A 17,683-nucleotide genomic window follows, 5' to 3' on the forward strand; every position below is an offset into this window, starting at 1 on the left:
TACTGAAATCTGCTGATAACTGTGGCAAGGTTCCTTTCTTTGTGCCAGGCTTTAACTCTACATTAAATGGCACAGGAGGAATCTCAGCCTGAGGAGTAAAGCGCAAACGACAAGGCAGGGTGCTGCACACATCCAGGTAGGGTCAAAGCAAGTGATTGAGTGAAAAGCCTGGTCAGGCCCATGAGCTGGATGGATGTCCCTGAATGTGGTGTCCTTGCAGCAGCATTACAATGAGAGTTGCCAGTGCAACCCAAGTTGAAATGCACTGTAAGTAAATGGCCTGTGAGTGTTCTTACAGTGTGGAATGTCAGATGCCAGTATCCATGGACACCAGGTGCATGTGGCTGGTGCCCATGACACATACTGCGAGATGTTGGTGCTCAGTGTCCAATGAAGGTCATTCAGAGCCAACAGCAAGTTGAATCCACAAGGTGCTTTAGTTTTCTTGTCACATTTTCCTAATGCTAGCTTGTTTGGTAAGGTGGGAGTCTGAATAATAATAAGGTGTCTTCTGCTTTTTTTTTTAATTCATTCTCAGGACATGAGCATCACTTGCAGCATCTATTGCCTGTCCCTAGTTGCCTTTGAGAAGGTGTTTAACAAGTGGGTTAAGGTACCTAGGCATATGATTCTCACTTAGGGAATTGTACATTGTAGGCATGTGAGAGGTCCTGGGTCCTGGGTTCAGGGTGGCACAGTGGCTCAGTCGTTAACATTGCTGCCTCACAGCGCCAGGGACCCAGTTCAATTCCACCCTTGGGTGACTGTCTGGAGGTTGCACATTCTCCCCATGTCTGTGTGAGTTTTCTGCAGTTGCTCTGGTTTCCTCCCACAGTCCAGAGATGTGCAAGTTAGATGGATTGACCATGCTAAATTACACATATTGTGCAGGGATATAGCGGCTAGATGGATTAGCCATGGGAAATGCAAGGTTACAGGGATAGGATAGGGGATGAGTCTAGGTGGGATGCTGTTCAGAGAGTCAGTGGGGATTCAATGGGCCAAATGGCTTGTTTCCAGATTGGAGGCATTTTATAATTCTAAGTGTTAATCGCTGTCAGTTGGTATCTCTGCACTGAATCTCCAAGCTGCTTGTGAAAAGCATTAAAGATGGAGTGAGATGTCTTGCCTCAGTTGTTGTCCAATTCTGCTACACATCTCACATAGCCACATCTCTCAGATCCCTGTGAAATTTACCCAGTATTTCTGAGTAAGTAGTCAATCTATTCCACAAACTCCCTGTTGCCAATCCCCCATGTGCACTGATGATTGTATTCCATCCAAAAGTCACTAATGAAGCTAGTCAGGATCTGCAGACTTTCTGTACGTGGGGTATTTGTTATCATGTAGGATGTCTAGTCATTTATTATTATTTTCGGTTATGGCATGTTCTTTAAACTCCCTTTAATCTCTTTAAGTTCCTCTTCAATTCACCATTGTTGGGCTTCAAAATGTTGAGATCCTTCCAGCAACAGATTTCCTTGAGATAGTGAAAGTATATACTATTAATTCATTCATATACAAGTTAGATTAATTCCTTTCAGAAAATAAGATCTTGTGATCTAATATATGAGCTAGTCGAGATATGATTTGTGGTAAATGTAGTGTGCTTGGAAGGAAGTAGCTGACCGGTATCTCTATTTCCCAAAGGTCTCCTGTATTGTGGTATTCCTCATTTAATTTCTGGCTCCATTGTAAATAAATTAATAGAAATTGACTACTCATAAATTATTGTACCATGTGAACACCAGGATGGCAGAAGCAGCTCTAAATTTGTTCCACTTCATGTTACTTACAAATCCTCTTAAAATACAATGGTTGGGCTCATTCTTTTTACTTGATTTTCTCCTCTCCAGACTGTTATCATTTTTAAAAAAGATTTCAGTCCCTTTAGAGTCTTCTGTTAAAACAAATCTCCAAGTATGACGAGGAAAGTGTAAGTATTATAATGTACTTCCCTCCATCAGAGAGCCATCTAGAGTTGACTAAGCAATATGCAAGTGCCATACCTGTCAGGAGTTCTCTGCTGAAAATGCAATACCACAGATAGTGGAGTCCCTCTGGTTACTTGCCAAAATGCTGCAGCCAGAGTAGTAACTAGTTAGGCACTTGGTTTTGACTGGCGCAGACTTGTTAGGCCGAAAGGCTATTTTCTGTGCTGTAGATCTGTATGACGCTGAAAGCAGATATAAACTGAGCCACTTTGATCTAGAAAACTCAACAACTCACTGAATAAGCTCATGACGCAATCAAGGGAATTTCAAACTGAATTTGGAAAGGAATTTAGGGAGCTCAAGATCTCATCATAAAACTACCTGTATTTTTGACACTGAATGGATTGTCTGCCTGAAATAACCAGCGAGTCAAAGTCTGTGGTTGAAGTTTCTCTTAATGCAACCAGTGTTAAGATGTGCCAAGTAGATGCAGAGTAACTTTCCACTGACGGCAGAAAGTTAGCTACGTTGGAGTGGTTGTTCAACATGTGTTTCACCTGATTTCAATTCCATTCAGGGCATTGAAGTTGATTCTAAGAAAATCAGAGCAATTCTTTTCTTCAGGAAAATGCAGCAGGGCTAATACTAGCAAGCACAAAAGAAACCAGTCAATCCACACCCACTTATTTGCATAACCAAACCATCAGAATAAGTCTACTGACTATCACTTAGAACCCCATGCCAGATGGACAGCCAGTCATCTTTAGCTGCTTCATCAATGACCTACCCTCTGTCATAAGGTCAGAATTTGGGATGTTCGCTGACGATTGTATAATGTTCAACACCACTCACATCTCCACAGATACGGAAACAGTCTGTGTCCATATGCATTAAGACCTGGACAATATCCAGACTTTGGCTGAAATGTGGTAGTAATAAGTAAATAATAATCATAGCATACAAATACCATTCAATCTTGAACAAGAGAGAATTTAACTATCATCCATTCACAGTCAGCAGCAGTACCACCAGTAATTCACCAAAATCCTGAGGGTCACCATTGATCACAAACTGAACGGGACTAGCCATATAAATATAGTGGCCACAAGAGCAGGTCAGAAGTTTGAAATCACTTTCTGACCTCCCAAAGCCTGTCCACCATCTACAAGACCCAAGTCTGGAATGTAATGTGAAACTCCCCACTTTCCTGGGTGAGTGCAGCTCCAAATTCATTCAAGAAGCTTGAAAGCATCCAGGACAAATCAGCCCACTTGATTGGCACCACATTACAAACATTTGTTCCCTCCATCACCAGTGTACCATTTAAAGCATTCACTGCAGAAAGCAAGACATCTTAGACAGCACCTTCGAAACCCACAACCAGTTCCATCTAGAAGGACAAGGGCACAGATACATGGGAATGCCACCACCTACAAATACCGCTCCAATCCACTCACCATCCTGACTTGGAAATCTGTAACTGTTCCTTCAGTGGCACTGGCTCAAAATCCTGGAATTCCCTGCCAGTGTGGGTTTACCAAAGCATGTGGACTGCAGTGGTTCAAGAAGGAACTCACCACCACCTTTATAAGAGCAAATAAATGTTAGCCCCACTCAGCGATGCCAACATCCCACAAGTGAATAAAATAAAATTACATAGACAAATGTTGGCCTATACAACAATTACGTCAGTACAGTTAATTAAAGGAGATGAAAGGGATGCAAAAATGTAAGCTTAAACAAGCAAAAATAAGATGAATTGAAGGTGAGGTTCCTTGATGAATTCCTCAAATTTAAGAAAGAAAATGCAACCAGCACTTAAGGAGCAGATAATAACATTGCAAACTGGAAGAATAGGGATTTTGTTACATGGATTGACTATTCATGCAGAAGTACTAGGCAGACTCTTACCGGAGTTTCAGAGATCTGGCCTTTGGCAAGATGTATCCCAGAATTGGGCAACAAATGTGGTAATACCTACCTTGATGACAAGATCATCTCACTCCACCTTTTATTCTTTTCAGAAGTGGCATTGAGGTTCTTACTTGGCAGTGGCAAGATGCCAATTGATAGAGATTAACACTTGTTAAACACCTTGTAGCAGTTTAAATCATCTCATAATAATTCAGACTCATATATTACCAAGCAAGCTAAACATTGGGAAAATGCAACCGAAGTAAGCACCCGGCAGGTTCAGCTTGCCAATGGCTCTGAGTCTAGCAAGCCTTCTGCAATCCTTGGTTTTTAACACAGTTCTTTTCCCATTTCAGTGCACAAGTAAAACTAAGGAAAACTAAAAAGAAACATTCTTTTTAAAAATAAGAATAGAAAAATAAAATACGCTTTAAATGGAGTCGAGAGACTTTGACATAATTGTATGCTGACAAGTGGATAAGATCAATAAAAATTGTAACTAGTCATTGGTTTTATATTTAGAATAATGTATTAGAAAAAAAAAGATTACATTGAATTTGTATGAGACCTTAGTTAAACTACAGCTAATTATTAGCAATTTTGGTGGTCTATTAAAGGTAAAGTTGCCATAGTCCGACTGGACCATAGGGCTGCTCTCTCATTAGAAAGGAAAGACTGGCGTTGGCTTAACCTGAGGGTCATCACGCTTCAGTTGAGAAGGACAGTCCTTCGTGGTAACCTCAGCTGGTACAGGAATTGAAACTGTGCCATTGGCATTACTCTGTTTTACAAACTAGCCATCCAGCCAACTGTATGGTCCACTATAGGAAGGATATGAAGCTGTATTAAAGATGAGGTGGGGGGTTCACCTGGATCAGGATCTTCTTATTGGACATGAGAGATTATAGCTCTGATGTGAAACATGAAAAGTTAATTTGTTCACCAGAATGGATAAGTTAAATGGTCACATGGAATAAATCACTTCATGATTAGATAAAGAATGATTATTCCAGTAAATAGCAAGAGAGGGAGAAGAGTGTGCAAATTCAAGACCATCTCCCAAAAAAATGCAATTGAGTAATGAAACGACACCTCCATTTCTCACCTACTGACCTTATCCCACCTATACTCTCCTCTCCACTTATCTTCTCCTCTATCCATCTTCGATCCGCCTTCCCCCTGTCTATTTATTTCAGAACCCTCACCCCATCCCCCTCTCTGATGGAGGGTCTAGGCCTGAAACATCAGCTTTTGTACTCCTGAGATGCTGCTTGGCCTGCTGTGTTCATCCAGCTCCACACTTTGTTATCCGTAGTCCTATATATTTGTTTTCCTAATTGCTTGTTGTTCTTGCATATTAACTGTCTGCAATTTGTGTGCAAGGACACACAGGTCTATTAGCACATATTTCCAAGTCTTTCACTATTTAAAATAACTACTCTGTTTGTTTTTTTCCACCAAGATGGATAACTTCACACTTTGCCTCAATAACTGCCATGTTTTTGCCCACATACCCAACCTACCTGTATCCCTCTGCAGCCTCTTTCCATCATTCCCTCCTTGTACTCTCCCATAAAACTTTGTCCCAACTGCAAACTTTGCTAAGCTATACCTGATTCCATCTTCAAGTTATTAACATAGACTTTAAATAGCTGAGCCCTATTAAATATAACTTGTAAAACTAACAATATCCTGTTCGTTCCAGGTCTTTATTTTCTCTCCTTGAACTAATGTCAGTTCATACTGGCATACTGCCTCCAATCCTTGGGTTCCAATTTTGTATAATAACCTCTTATGCGGCACCTTTTCAAATGCATTCTACAAATGGATAGAATCTGCTGGTTTCCCCTTCATTCCCTTACAATAGAAAATTTCTAGCATAGACCTGGTTCCCTGAGTAGTTGATTTCTGTGCAGGAACTCTATGATTCTTTACCTCATTTGAAAGGAGAAAATATTCAGATTTCCAGCATTAATATCCTCCTTGCATATAAGATAATATTAAAAAAAATATAATTTGCCAGATGCATTCTTTCCAGTCTTGGGGCTTCAAAGCTACAATGTATCCTTTATGCTGAGATTAAATGAATAATTTTCAGTTATTTCAATTTGGTAATTGTATATATAGAAAACGGTGTAGTAAAAGGCAGGAGGTTGTGTTCTACAAGTATCATTGCTGTTCACAATTTACATTAACAATTTAGACTTTGGCATTTGAAGCACAATTTCTAAATTCCGAAATGATACCAAAATGGGGGGTATTGCCAAATCTAAGGAGGACTGCAGCACATTACAAGAGGACAGTAATAAGCTTGCTGTGTCATAGAATCCCTACGGTGTAGAAGCAGGCCATTAAAGTCCAGAGCGACTCTTCGAAGAGCACTCCACCCAGACCCCTTTTCCCCCACACTAACTTTGTCCTCGTAATGTTGCATTTAACATGGCTATTTCATCTAACCTACACATCTCTGAACACTGTGGGCAATTTAGCATGGCCACTTCACCGAACCTACACATCTTTGGACTGTGGGAGAAAACTGGAGCAGCCGGAGGAAGCTCACGCAGATGTAGGAGAATGTGCCCACTCCACGCAGATAGTTGCCTGAGGGTGGAATTGTCAGCAAATAATTGCCAAATGAAGTTCAATGCAGATAAATGTGAGGTTGTATATTTTGGAAGGAAAAATCGGGAGGTTACGTATTACTAGGAAAATGCAGAGGAAGAAAGGGATCGCAGAGTACAAATACACCAGTCATGAAAGGTAGTGACAGTGATTAGCAGTTATTGCAGTGATTAGTCATTAAAGGGAACCAAACACTAGGATTATATTTCCATACAGATAGAATTGAACATTAGTGAAGTTACATTAAACACATAGCAAATGCTGGTTAGATTACACATACAATGCTACTTGTAGTTCTGGCCATTATATTGTAAAAGCATGGAGGCACAGGAGAAAGTACAAAGAAGATTTACAATTTATGATACTAGAAATTCATGGGTATGCACATAAGGAAAGGGTTATCGGGTTGGGTCTTTTGATGGCTCATTTAAAATTATGAAAGCTTTGAACGTAGATCATGTTTCCTATTGGGGCTGAGCTTAAGTAGAAGCAATTGGTCTGTTGGTAGTACAGAACATGAATATTGCTGAAAAGAGATGTATTGATGAAAAGGAACAGGTTGCCGAACTTGCACTTTGTACGCGTTACGATTAAAAACAGAAAGCCATATTTCAAACAACTACAGCATATTATACTTCAGGAGAAAAGGGTACGAATTGGCTGAAAATTCACCTCTTGATTGGTCGAGGGGTTGCCATGGAGAAAGCAAAGGGATATTGTAGGCCTCTAAAGCTTTGATGTATTTCAAAAATGGTGCAAGACTTAAGCATATTCCATTGTTTGCAGAGAGCCGAAGTCTGGATAAAAATGTGTGTCAGCTCTAGCAGATGTAAATCAACCATATTATAGGCTGTACTGAGAATCTTAACTAGGTTGTTAATGTAGTTTATTTTTATTCATTCACAGAATTGCTTATCACTAGCTATGCTAGCTTTTATGGCCCTTGAGAACGTGGTGCTGAGCTGCCTTCTTGAACTGCTGCAGTCCATGTGGTGTGGGTACACTTGCTGTTAGTGAAGGAGCTCCAGAATTTTTACCAAGGAACTGAGATATATAGTCTGAGTCAGGATGGTGTATGTCTTGGAGGGGAAGTTGAAGGTGTTGGTTTGCCCATGTAACTGCTGCCCTTGTCATTTTAGTTGGTGGAGGCCACAGGATTGGAAGTTGGGAGAAGCTTTAGAAGCCGAAAGAGCCCTTGTGAATTGCTGCCATGTATTTTGTAAATTGTACACTCTGTACACTGTGCCTCCTTGATGGAGGAGTAAACACTGAAGTTGTTGAAGGAGTCCTAACCAACAAGGCTTTCTGAATGGCATCAAACTTCTTGAATGTCATTAGAGCTGCACTCAGTCAGACAAGTGGAATTATTCCATCACTGTCCTGGCTTGTACCTTGTAGATTCTGGACAGGCTTTGGGGAATTAGGATTCAAGTTAATCATTGCAGAATTCTCACCTTCAGACCTGCTCTGGTAAGCATTATATTTATATGGCTAGTCCAGCTCCATTTCTGTCAGTGGTAACCCGAAGAGGTTGACAATGGGGAATCCAGCAATGGTATTGAATGTCAAGGAGAGATGGTCATTGTGTGACACTTGTGTGTGTGAATACTACTAGCCACTTATCAGCCTAAACCTAAACATTGTCCAGTTCTCGCTACATTTAGATATGGATGGTTTCAGTATCTTGCAGAATTGGGAATGGTGCCAAACATAGTGCAAATGCCCCCATTTTTGACTTTACCATAATAGGTATGCTCTTGATAAAGCAGCTGAAAATAGTTGAACCTAGGACAATACCCTGAGAAACCTCTGCAACAATGTCATCGAACTGAGATGATTGATTTATAACAACCATCTTCCTTTGTGCCAGGTATGACACCAACCAGCGAGGAGTTTTCCCCAATTCCCCTTGACTCTAGCTTTACTTGGACTGCTTGATACCACCCATGATCAAATGTAGTCACTCACAGCTGGCCTCTTGTGTTCAGCTCTAATGTTGATGATTGCAAGAAGCCTGTAAAGAGGTCAAGAGATTAGAGGCAATAGTCTAAATCTAAATGGGAAAAAAAGAGCTTACAAACTTTTTTTTTGTTCAAAAAGAACAAAGACTAAATACAGGAAGTTAAATTAAACTTTCTGCATTTGCATAGCAAGCTGGTCGGTATCTGAATGAGAAAAGTACCACTGGTTAATTCTTCAGATGAGTATTTACAGTTTTAATGCCTGAATTATTTGGCGATCAAATCCACTATTTCAAATTATTGATGTTAGAATGCGCCATTTCCCAAGTGTGCACGTTTACCTGACAAATGCTGTCGAGAAGATGAGTTCTGTTCATTACAGTACTAAGCTTTGTGCAACTTCACAATTAACCAGTTGCAAAGATTTTTTAAAAGGAATTCAAATTTTTCTAGACTATATAAAAATGACATTTTTTTGGAATGACAGTGTTTTTGCTTAAATGTAAGATGAGTGGTAAGATTATCAAACAAGTTCAAAAAGAGTTAGGAAGTGAACTTATAAACATGCAGTAATAATTAACAACAGGCTTAGCTTTATCTGTAAAGTTAGCTCAGTAACCTTTGCCATCTGTCCCAAACAAGATTGCTTCATTCTGGAAAAGTTTACTAGTAATACTGGGATTTTCACCTTAGGGCAGGGACATTTATGTTGCACAGCTCAATGGGATATTTAGATATGCTCCTAGAAAGCACTCTTGATTTGAAAGTTTTTTGCAGACAAGTCACCATGTTTTTAAATGAACTGAGCTTTGAAATTATTTTCAAATGGACCAATGGCAAAATGTGTTGTAACTCAGCACATTGCATCTTATAATCTTTTATGCTCAATATCCAATTGCCATTGAGTCATATTTTTCTTATAAACATTACATAAAGAATGAAAGTCTACTTCACTGAAAGAGAGGAAAGAAAAATGTCTACATGCGATTAAATTGTCTTCCATCTTCTGTTTAGGACAAATATAGTGCCATAGAAGATATGACAATGAACTAGCAATCCAGACAATAAGGTAGTTCACTCTACTAGACCTGGCATATTTACTGATGTTGCTGGGGGATGGAGTTTGTCGCTAGTGTTGAGGAATGTGGGGCGATGGTAGAGCAGGCACTTCGATGGATTAGTTCAGAACCTGGGCACGTGCAAAGTCTGTGGAGTTTTAGTGGAGGGTTACCAAGAAGGGAATGTTCATATCTGGGAGTTTAAGAAGACAATAACATTGATCCTAAAGGGAATGGAAATGAAATGTCTATGAACACACCTAGAGTGGGCAGGGTACATGTTTCTTTCTGTGAGGAAGTTTGAACAGTGCGAGACCCCACAAAACTCTACACCATTACACAGACATCTATACGCTAAAGCTGAAATACACCATGAGTTATAGATACTTTGTGAACCTTAGGTATTAAACTACTGTGTCCAGTCCAAATGCTTGCCTGAAGCACCCCTGACCATGCCAAGTAGGATAATGAATGAATCCCAGTAATGCTGTGATGCAATAACAATATTTGTTCACCTGGAAAGTAGCAATCACCTGTGATTTAGCCATTGCCTGCACAGGATGCAGGAGTTGCTCACTTCACACCATGGACCGTGGAAAATTGTGTAGCTCTAAGAACAGGTGAGCTGTGTACCTTCAATTTGTAGTTGCAGCTAGACAAAGACTTCCACCTATGGCTGATGGTGAAAGATGAATACTATTTACAAATGTGAAAACGTTGATGGTCACCTGTGCCCTCAGAGGGTTGTTACCTTTTTATTCCCTCCCACTACATCTGCAGTGCCAAGTTCAGCAACTAGGATGTAGGGGGACAGTTGTCCTTGGAGTTTGGTCACGCACCCTGGGGTGCTTTTGTCTAAAAGGCCCAGAGTGTCCTGCTGAGTGTGTCCTGTCCAGAGGCAGTTGGCTTGAGTTCCCACAGAGCTTAGAGTGGCAGGCAGGGTGCAAGTGGATGGCCTGGCCATCTCTTGAGTGTCCCAGGAAGAATCTTCTGGGCGCCATCTGCAGTGCCTTACCCTACTGGCACCACCCTGTCTTCATATGAGGAAAGGGAACCAGGCAAGGTTCCTTGTCACCCTATCACCCTACCATTCATGGTGAGCACTCATAGCTCGAGCAATGGAATGCAGGTCTGTGCATATGTCTATCAGACTGACACTGTTAGACCTCCATGGCAGTCATCCGCCTGTTGATGGAGGTAGGCATAGGCACAGATGCCTGTGGCAGCAGAGTCTCAACTACATGTCTGCAGTCCAGCAGCCTTTGTTAGGTTAGCCAGTGCCCCTAACACAATTACCCTATGTTCCTGTGTCACTTTGTGAGTGGTATTCAAATCCCTGTTTGATGACACCATGGGCTACTCTCCTTCCTCAGGCTGAGCAGGTGCCTGGTCTATGGTGGTTCTTCAAGTACATTGATGTGGGATGTTTCCTACTTGGTCAACTGTAGGGATGTGGCAGTGAAGTGTTCACCAGCAGACACTCCTGACTCTGATCTAAATAAAATACACCAAGATGAGGCAGCAGAGAGAAGCTGTTGGCACATATCTGGTGGAGTGGTGAAGGTTCTTGATGTTCCTGCATTGTTGGGTATTCCTCTGGCATATGAAAAGATTCAGCCCTGGTTGTTCAAGCACCAGCCCAGCACTTACTTTTCAGCCTATAATGTACATTGAAGTACAACATTGAAATATCCTTGTATAGATGAAATCCTGTCTCCTATTCTGGTGCATGTAAAAAATCCCCTGGTCATCCCCATCATTCAGAAAAGAGCAAGTTCTCAGGTGTTCTGGCCAGGCAATACAGACAACAATCAATGATTTGATCATCCATCCTGTCACTTATAAATGTTTGCTGGCATAACAGTGATTCCAGTCACAATGCCCATCAAGATCTCCTGAAGATAATGCTTGGCACTTTTCAAACATTAATTCTTTGTTTCACTTGATTTTTTTTGTTTAAATATGATTTTCTAAGCAGTTTCAACAGCGTTGGTAGTGATAATGAAGTTTCTCCAAAATCAAGAAAAACGTTAAAAATTACTTGTATAAGACTATCACATGCACACAAATTTGCGCGAGCCACACATATACACTACACATTTGTACTGAACGTTTTCCCCATACTCAATAATGGTCCATTAAATTCATGTTAAAAAACATATCATAGGTTTTCAAGTATGCACAGGTAATCTTCAGGGCACCCAAAATTTCAGGTGATATCTTTACTGTCATTGCAACAGATTGTTTATAATTATTGACCCTAGCCAATCTTAAATGGATTGTTATCAAATAACATATACATAAGAAAGGAAAGTAAATATTTTAGACACTTTGTCCTAATCTACCAATCCCCCAGCCTATTCATTAATAGGCTTTCTTGCATATCAGTGTCCTTAATTATGTGTATACACACAGAATTAACTTCATGCATCAAGTTTAAAGTGATTAGCAATATAACAAGTTCCTTTTAAAGTAATCTTGTGACCTGCTGTTTTCTTCTCATGTTGAAAGAAACTTTTGGATTCATGTTGAGTAACTAAAAAGCTGTTTATCTCTAAGATCATGATCACACTTTAAGTCTGCTTACTGTTAACCTAATACTTTTGTATGGTATTCTGAGTACATTGTATAACATGCTGAGATGTTATAAAATGAATAGGATTTTTATTTAAATTTTTTTTAATTATTAAAATGTTCCTTTACATATTGACTCTTCATACTTGCTTTAAATTATTGTAACTTTTAGATTTACCATCTGGCCCTTGCAATTATCGATTAGAAGAACTAGCCTACACGAGAAGTGGTGACAAAGGCAACACTGTCAATATAGGTAATTCAATGTTAATATGACTGAGTCCAACTGTTCTGATAAGTTTTTAACTAAATAACTGTAATAATTATTTTTCAATAAGCAATTTTCTAAGTTATATTTGTTAAGTTTCACTTTAAAAATAAAACATAATTTAATATCAGTACTGTGGCTTGATGATAATGTTTTGCTGATAACCATGCCTGTGCTATTGAGACCAAACCGTAAGCATGACAAGTGAGACAATGCTCATGGACTACACATTTCCTGATAGTTATGTGTAAATTGCCAATTGCACTCCTCACCCATTAGTAAATTTGTTAACTCAGGCTAATTATTAGAGTCTTTATTTTGTTAAATATTGTCTAACGTCTCTAACTTAACATCAAGAGTGCAGCAGACCTGCAGTGGATGTCACCTCCTTGAACCACTCTTCCTGCCCCAACATGAGTATCTATGCTTCACCTCCAACATGTTAGCTTCCTGCACGTTTCCTGCATCCTTGTGCCCAAACCTGAGCCTCACCAGGAATGCAGTCCCATTCTTTGTTGTATAGATTCTGCATGAGCTCTCAAACCTTGATGACTCTCACTCCTGCCTCCTCTCCCCCCACCTTCATTCACAATGCTGTAGACCAACTTCTTCAGTTTCTGCTATTAGTAGCAAACAATCACCAGGCTACCTTCCGAGAAGCTGTTGCTTCTATACTGTTGTTCCTTCAAGATGTCTCAAAGTTGCTCACAACCAATTATGCACTTGTAGTGTAATACTGTTATAATGTATTATAGAAACCCTGCAGTGTGGAAGCAGTCCATTCAGCCCATCAGGTCCACACTGACTCTCTGAAAGGCATCCCACCCCCCTACCCCTTCCCTGTAACCCTGCATTTCCCATGGCTTATCCACCCAGCCTGCACATTTCCTGGACACTATGGGCATTTTAGCACAGCCAATCCGCCTAACCTGCATGTTTTTGGACTGTGGGAGGAAACCGAAGGACCCGGAGCAAACTCATGCAGACACAGTGAAAATGTACAAACTCCACACAGACAATCACCTGAGTCTTAAATTGAACCCATGTGCCTGACACTGTGAGGCAGCAGTGCTAACCACTGAGCCAATGTGCCAAAGAGTAATTCAGGTATAATCTTTGCATCTGTTTAATCCAATTGTCAAACACCAACTAAAAAATGAAGGAAGCAAGCAGCTTCTAAGACCCCTTTCAGCATTCTGCAATGACCTGCTACCATCTTCAACCAACCCTAACAATCTCCCTCCTTTCAACAACATTCATCTGCAAGAGTAGGAAATGCAACATGAACTTTCCCACAGCTACTCTTCCTAATCTTCAGTGCCCAAACATTCCTTCCAGCTGAAACACTGATTTGCTTATACACCTTTCAATTGAGCAAAGAATGCAGCTTGGAAAATCCCCTGCAGACTAGTTAATCGTTTGTGGAATACCTCCATTTAGTCTGCAGGTTTGACCCCAAGCTTCTATTCCCCATCCCTTAAGTTTTCCATCCTTTTCCCTCTGTGAGTTCCTACATTGTTTAGATTAAAGTCAGATAAACTTGGCAAACAGCTCTTCGTGTTTTGTTTAAGGTCTAACAGCTTCCTAGAATCCAGACTCTGCATAAATTCAGCAATTTCAGATTATAGTCAGTGTTCACATTTTTTAAGACAGGGACATTCTATTATTCCCATTCCCACTTGCTTCAAACCCATCTTTTGTTTCTTTACTTATTTTGCCTCGCCTCCCCCACTACCTCTTGCCTTCCATCATCGCCCTTTTGTTATTTAATTTCTCCAGCCCCCTCTTTTTGTCTTCCATCCCTGTGCTTGCCCCGTTTGCTTAAAATCTGCTTCATCTTTTTCTCTCATTTTGATTAAATGTTAACTTCGCTTCTTTCTCTATAGATGTGGCTGAATCTGCTAAGCATTTCCACCATTTTCAAAACATCTAGTTTTTAAATAGTCAACATCTATTGGAAAAGAACAAAGGAGACGTGACAATTTTTCAGTCTGTGTTTTCAGATTGTGTTTTAAGGGAAGCATTGCCACTAACTGTGCTGGCATACTTTTAATAAAGGTGACATTTCCTGTCTGTTTGGGAGGGAGGATTATTTTCACAAATCGGTCAAAAGCAGTTCATGTTGAGATTAATCTTGTGAGCAACAATGCTTTTAATTGTATCCCTAAGTCCAGTGAAGGTTCCTGAATCTGGGGAAAAAAATTGTTTGACTGCCGTTTGTCCCAAAAACATGAGGTTCCAGTTGTCTAAATTGATTCCTTATAACTTTGAACCTGATTACTCCACATCAATACTTAATTCAAGAAACAGTTTACTAGACTTTCATCTCAGCGACCTGAATGAATACGAAATACTGAATCCCTCTTTATGAATGTACTTGAAGTTCAGTGTAAGGAACATAAATTGTCAGAATTCACAGAATTACTTGTTACATTTGGAACTGTATTTTTCATTCATCATTTATACAAAGTTCTTACAGAATTAACAGGGTAGATCCCGAGAGGCTATTTGCCTTTGTCAGAGAATCTAAATCTATGGGATATAATCTCAGAATAAGGAGCTGGCATTTTGGACTGAGATGAGGAAAGATAAGATTTCCTCACTCAAAAGCTAGTGAATCTTATAGAATTCTTGATCAAGTGTAATAGATTTTGGAGGGGTGAGTGATCGGCTGGGAGAGTTACTTAAGTAGACATGGATCATGCGACTGATCAGACCTGCTCTGGCATTAAATATGGGAGACCAAAACTCCATTTGTTTAGCTTCAAATATGCTCAACAGTTAACTAGCCTCAACACTGTGGGATTGGCGATTCTAAATATATACACTCTTTGAAGAAAGAAATTTTAAATGATTGACCCTTTGTTCTGAGGCTGTGCCCTCATGTTCTAAAAACCCCAACCAGGGAAATGACGACCTGAGTCTACGCTGTCAAACTCCTTCAGAATTATGTATGGTTCAATGAGAGCATCTCTCATTTGTCTATGTCCAAGTTATTCAGCCTCTTCTCCCAGGACTCAATCTTGTGAATCTTAAGTTTATCGTATCCAAGAAAAGTATATCCTTCCTTGGATCCAGGGACTAAAACTATACATAGCATTCCATGTGTGGTCTGACCAAAGCTCTGCGTAATTGAGCAAGACTTCCTTATTCTCATTCTCCAATGCCTTTTCATTCAAGATGAAGATGTCATTTGTGTTAGTAATTCTTTGTTCCAATTCATGCTGCTTAAGTACCTTGTATCAATACACCCAAATCCATCTAAACATTAACACTTCAAAACTCCTGCTTTTTAAAAAATATTCTGCTTATCTTGTTACCAAAGTGAATAACCTCACAGTTTACCACTGTCATCTTTCTGCTAACGCACTTAATCTGCCTGTCTCTTTGTGGCCTCCTTATGGATTGCATTCCCATGAAGCTTTGTACTATCAACCAGCTTGATGCATTATTCTGGGTCTCTTCTCTAAGTCATTAAGATAGATTGCAATTAGCTGAGGTCCCAGCGTTGATCCTTGTAGCAGTCTAATAGTTATACCCTCCCAACTTGTAAATGTTCCATTTAGCCATATTTTCTGCTTCCTAATTGATAACAAATTCACTGTCTATGCTAATATTATCCCCAACTCCATTTACCTATATCTTGCATAATACTCTTTTGAATGGCACCTTATTAAATGCCTTTTGGAAGTCCCAAGTATATCACATCCACTGGCTCCTCCTTATCAACATTACAAATTGCACCTTCAGAAACTACATTTGTCAAATGAAGTAGAGTTAATTTTATTGAATTTATTGAATGGCACAGCAGGCTTGAGGCACTCTCTCATCTACTCCCACTTTTATTTTCTTTTTTTTAAATTGATGATCCACGCATTCTTCCTTAAACATTTTAGATTAGATTACCTACAGTGTGGAAACAGGCCCTTCGGCCCAACAAGTCCACACCGCCCCTTGAAGCATCCCACCCAGACCCATCTCCTCCATAACCCACACACCGCTAAACACTACGGGCAATTTAGCATGGCCAATCCACCTAGCCTGCACATCTTTGGACTGTGGGAGGAAACCGGAGCACCCAGAGGAAACCCACGCAGACATGAGGAGAATGTGCAAACTCCACACAGACAGTCGCCCGAGGCTGAAATCGAACCTGGGTCCCTGGCGCTGTGAGGCTGCAGTGCTAACCACTGAGCCACCGTGCCACCCCCTTTTGCTAGTGTCATCGTTATCCTATGACTGTATATTATGTCAATGTGTTATATTTTGCATCAATCTTAGCACCTATGCACTTTCTTTTACTTAGGTAATTTGGCTCATTTCCATTTGTTCAAAATTGTGTTAATACATTTCATCCTTTAATCCAGTTTTGAACCATGACATGGCTGAATTGAGAATTTGAAAAATGTAGTATTACACAGTATGGCCTGTTCCTTAATAGTAGAGCTGAGGAAGGCCGATACAGTGAGGGAAAGTATGGTGAATAATAATTTATTTCTAATCAAATTACATGTAAGCCTGGTAATCTGAGTATTAAGAGAGTGTATTATTTCATTACCAAAGACTAATATGTCATCCATACAAAATATTATTGTTTTTTAAATATAGATTATAAGATTGCAGATTGTCCTTCATTTCCAGAACACACTACATTTTGGGTGGCAGGCTTGTCGTGCCTGCTCTCAAATAACAGCCGGCTTCATCAATTATCTGACTTCTCAAATGCATAAAATGGTTGGATTTATTTTTGCTACACTTTTCTGTCTGTGAGTCTGTTCTAAATCAGTAGTCAGACTATGAATCAAAGCCAGTAATGGTCCACCAGCATGTGAATGTGATTTTGAATTTGGATTTATGTTTTCTTGATCCTTTACAATATGCATAAATAGAAATTCTTGGAAAATTATGGCAAATATGTGAGAAAAAAAAGCAATTTTGAATATTGGCAAAAACAGCAGTTAGACATAATGTGTATCCTGAAAAGTCGATGTAGTGCATCTGTAACCCCTAAGCATTTGTTTCTTGCCACCTATACTCAACTGCAAGCTTTACTTTGTTGACTTTCATACAACAGGAGTCATAGCTCGGCACCCTCTCTATTATCCTTACCTACGGAAAGCTGTGACTGCCAAGGCTGTTGAAAGCTATTTCCAACACCTAATACAGAGCGAAGATTCTGACACAAGCATGGTAACAAGGTATGTGCTTTGTCTTTGTAATTGTCCTTACTCTAACTAGTCATGGAAAAATATGTCACAGAAGCAAAAATAAAATATTTGTTGGGAAAGTCTTCAATCTACCAGTTAAGGAACAGCTCCTTCCTAAACAGCATGGAGAAACAGCCAAACTCAG

At 39.9% G+C, this 17,683-nt stretch overlaps 1 protein-coding gene across 3 annotated transcripts in view; it reads left to right on the plus strand.

Moving 5' to 3' along the window:
• The window catches only part of lratb.1 (lecithin retinol acyltransferase b, tandem duplicate 1), a 133,885-nt gene that overhangs the window by 110,205 nt on the left and 5,997 nt on the right, over positions 1–17,683 (plus strand). For all 3 annotated transcript variants that reach the window (XM_048528468.2, XM_048528476.2, XM_048528484.2), the window contains 2 exons: positions 12,236–12,319; positions 17,406–17,529. In XM_048528468.2, the coding sequence (XP_048384425.1) occupies positions 12,236–12,319; positions 17,406–17,529 (208 nt within the window). The remainder of the gene's footprint in view (positions 1–12,235; positions 12,320–17,405; positions 17,530–17,683) is intronic.

Source organism: Stegostoma tigrinum, chromosome 1, assembly GCF_030684315.1.
Source record: "Stegostoma tigrinum isolate sSteTig4 chromosome 1, sSteTig4.hap1, whole genome shotgun sequence".
NCBI classification, from domain to species: Eukaryota; Metazoa; Chordata; class Chondrichthyes; order Orectolobiformes; family Stegostomatidae; genus Stegostoma; species Stegostoma tigrinum.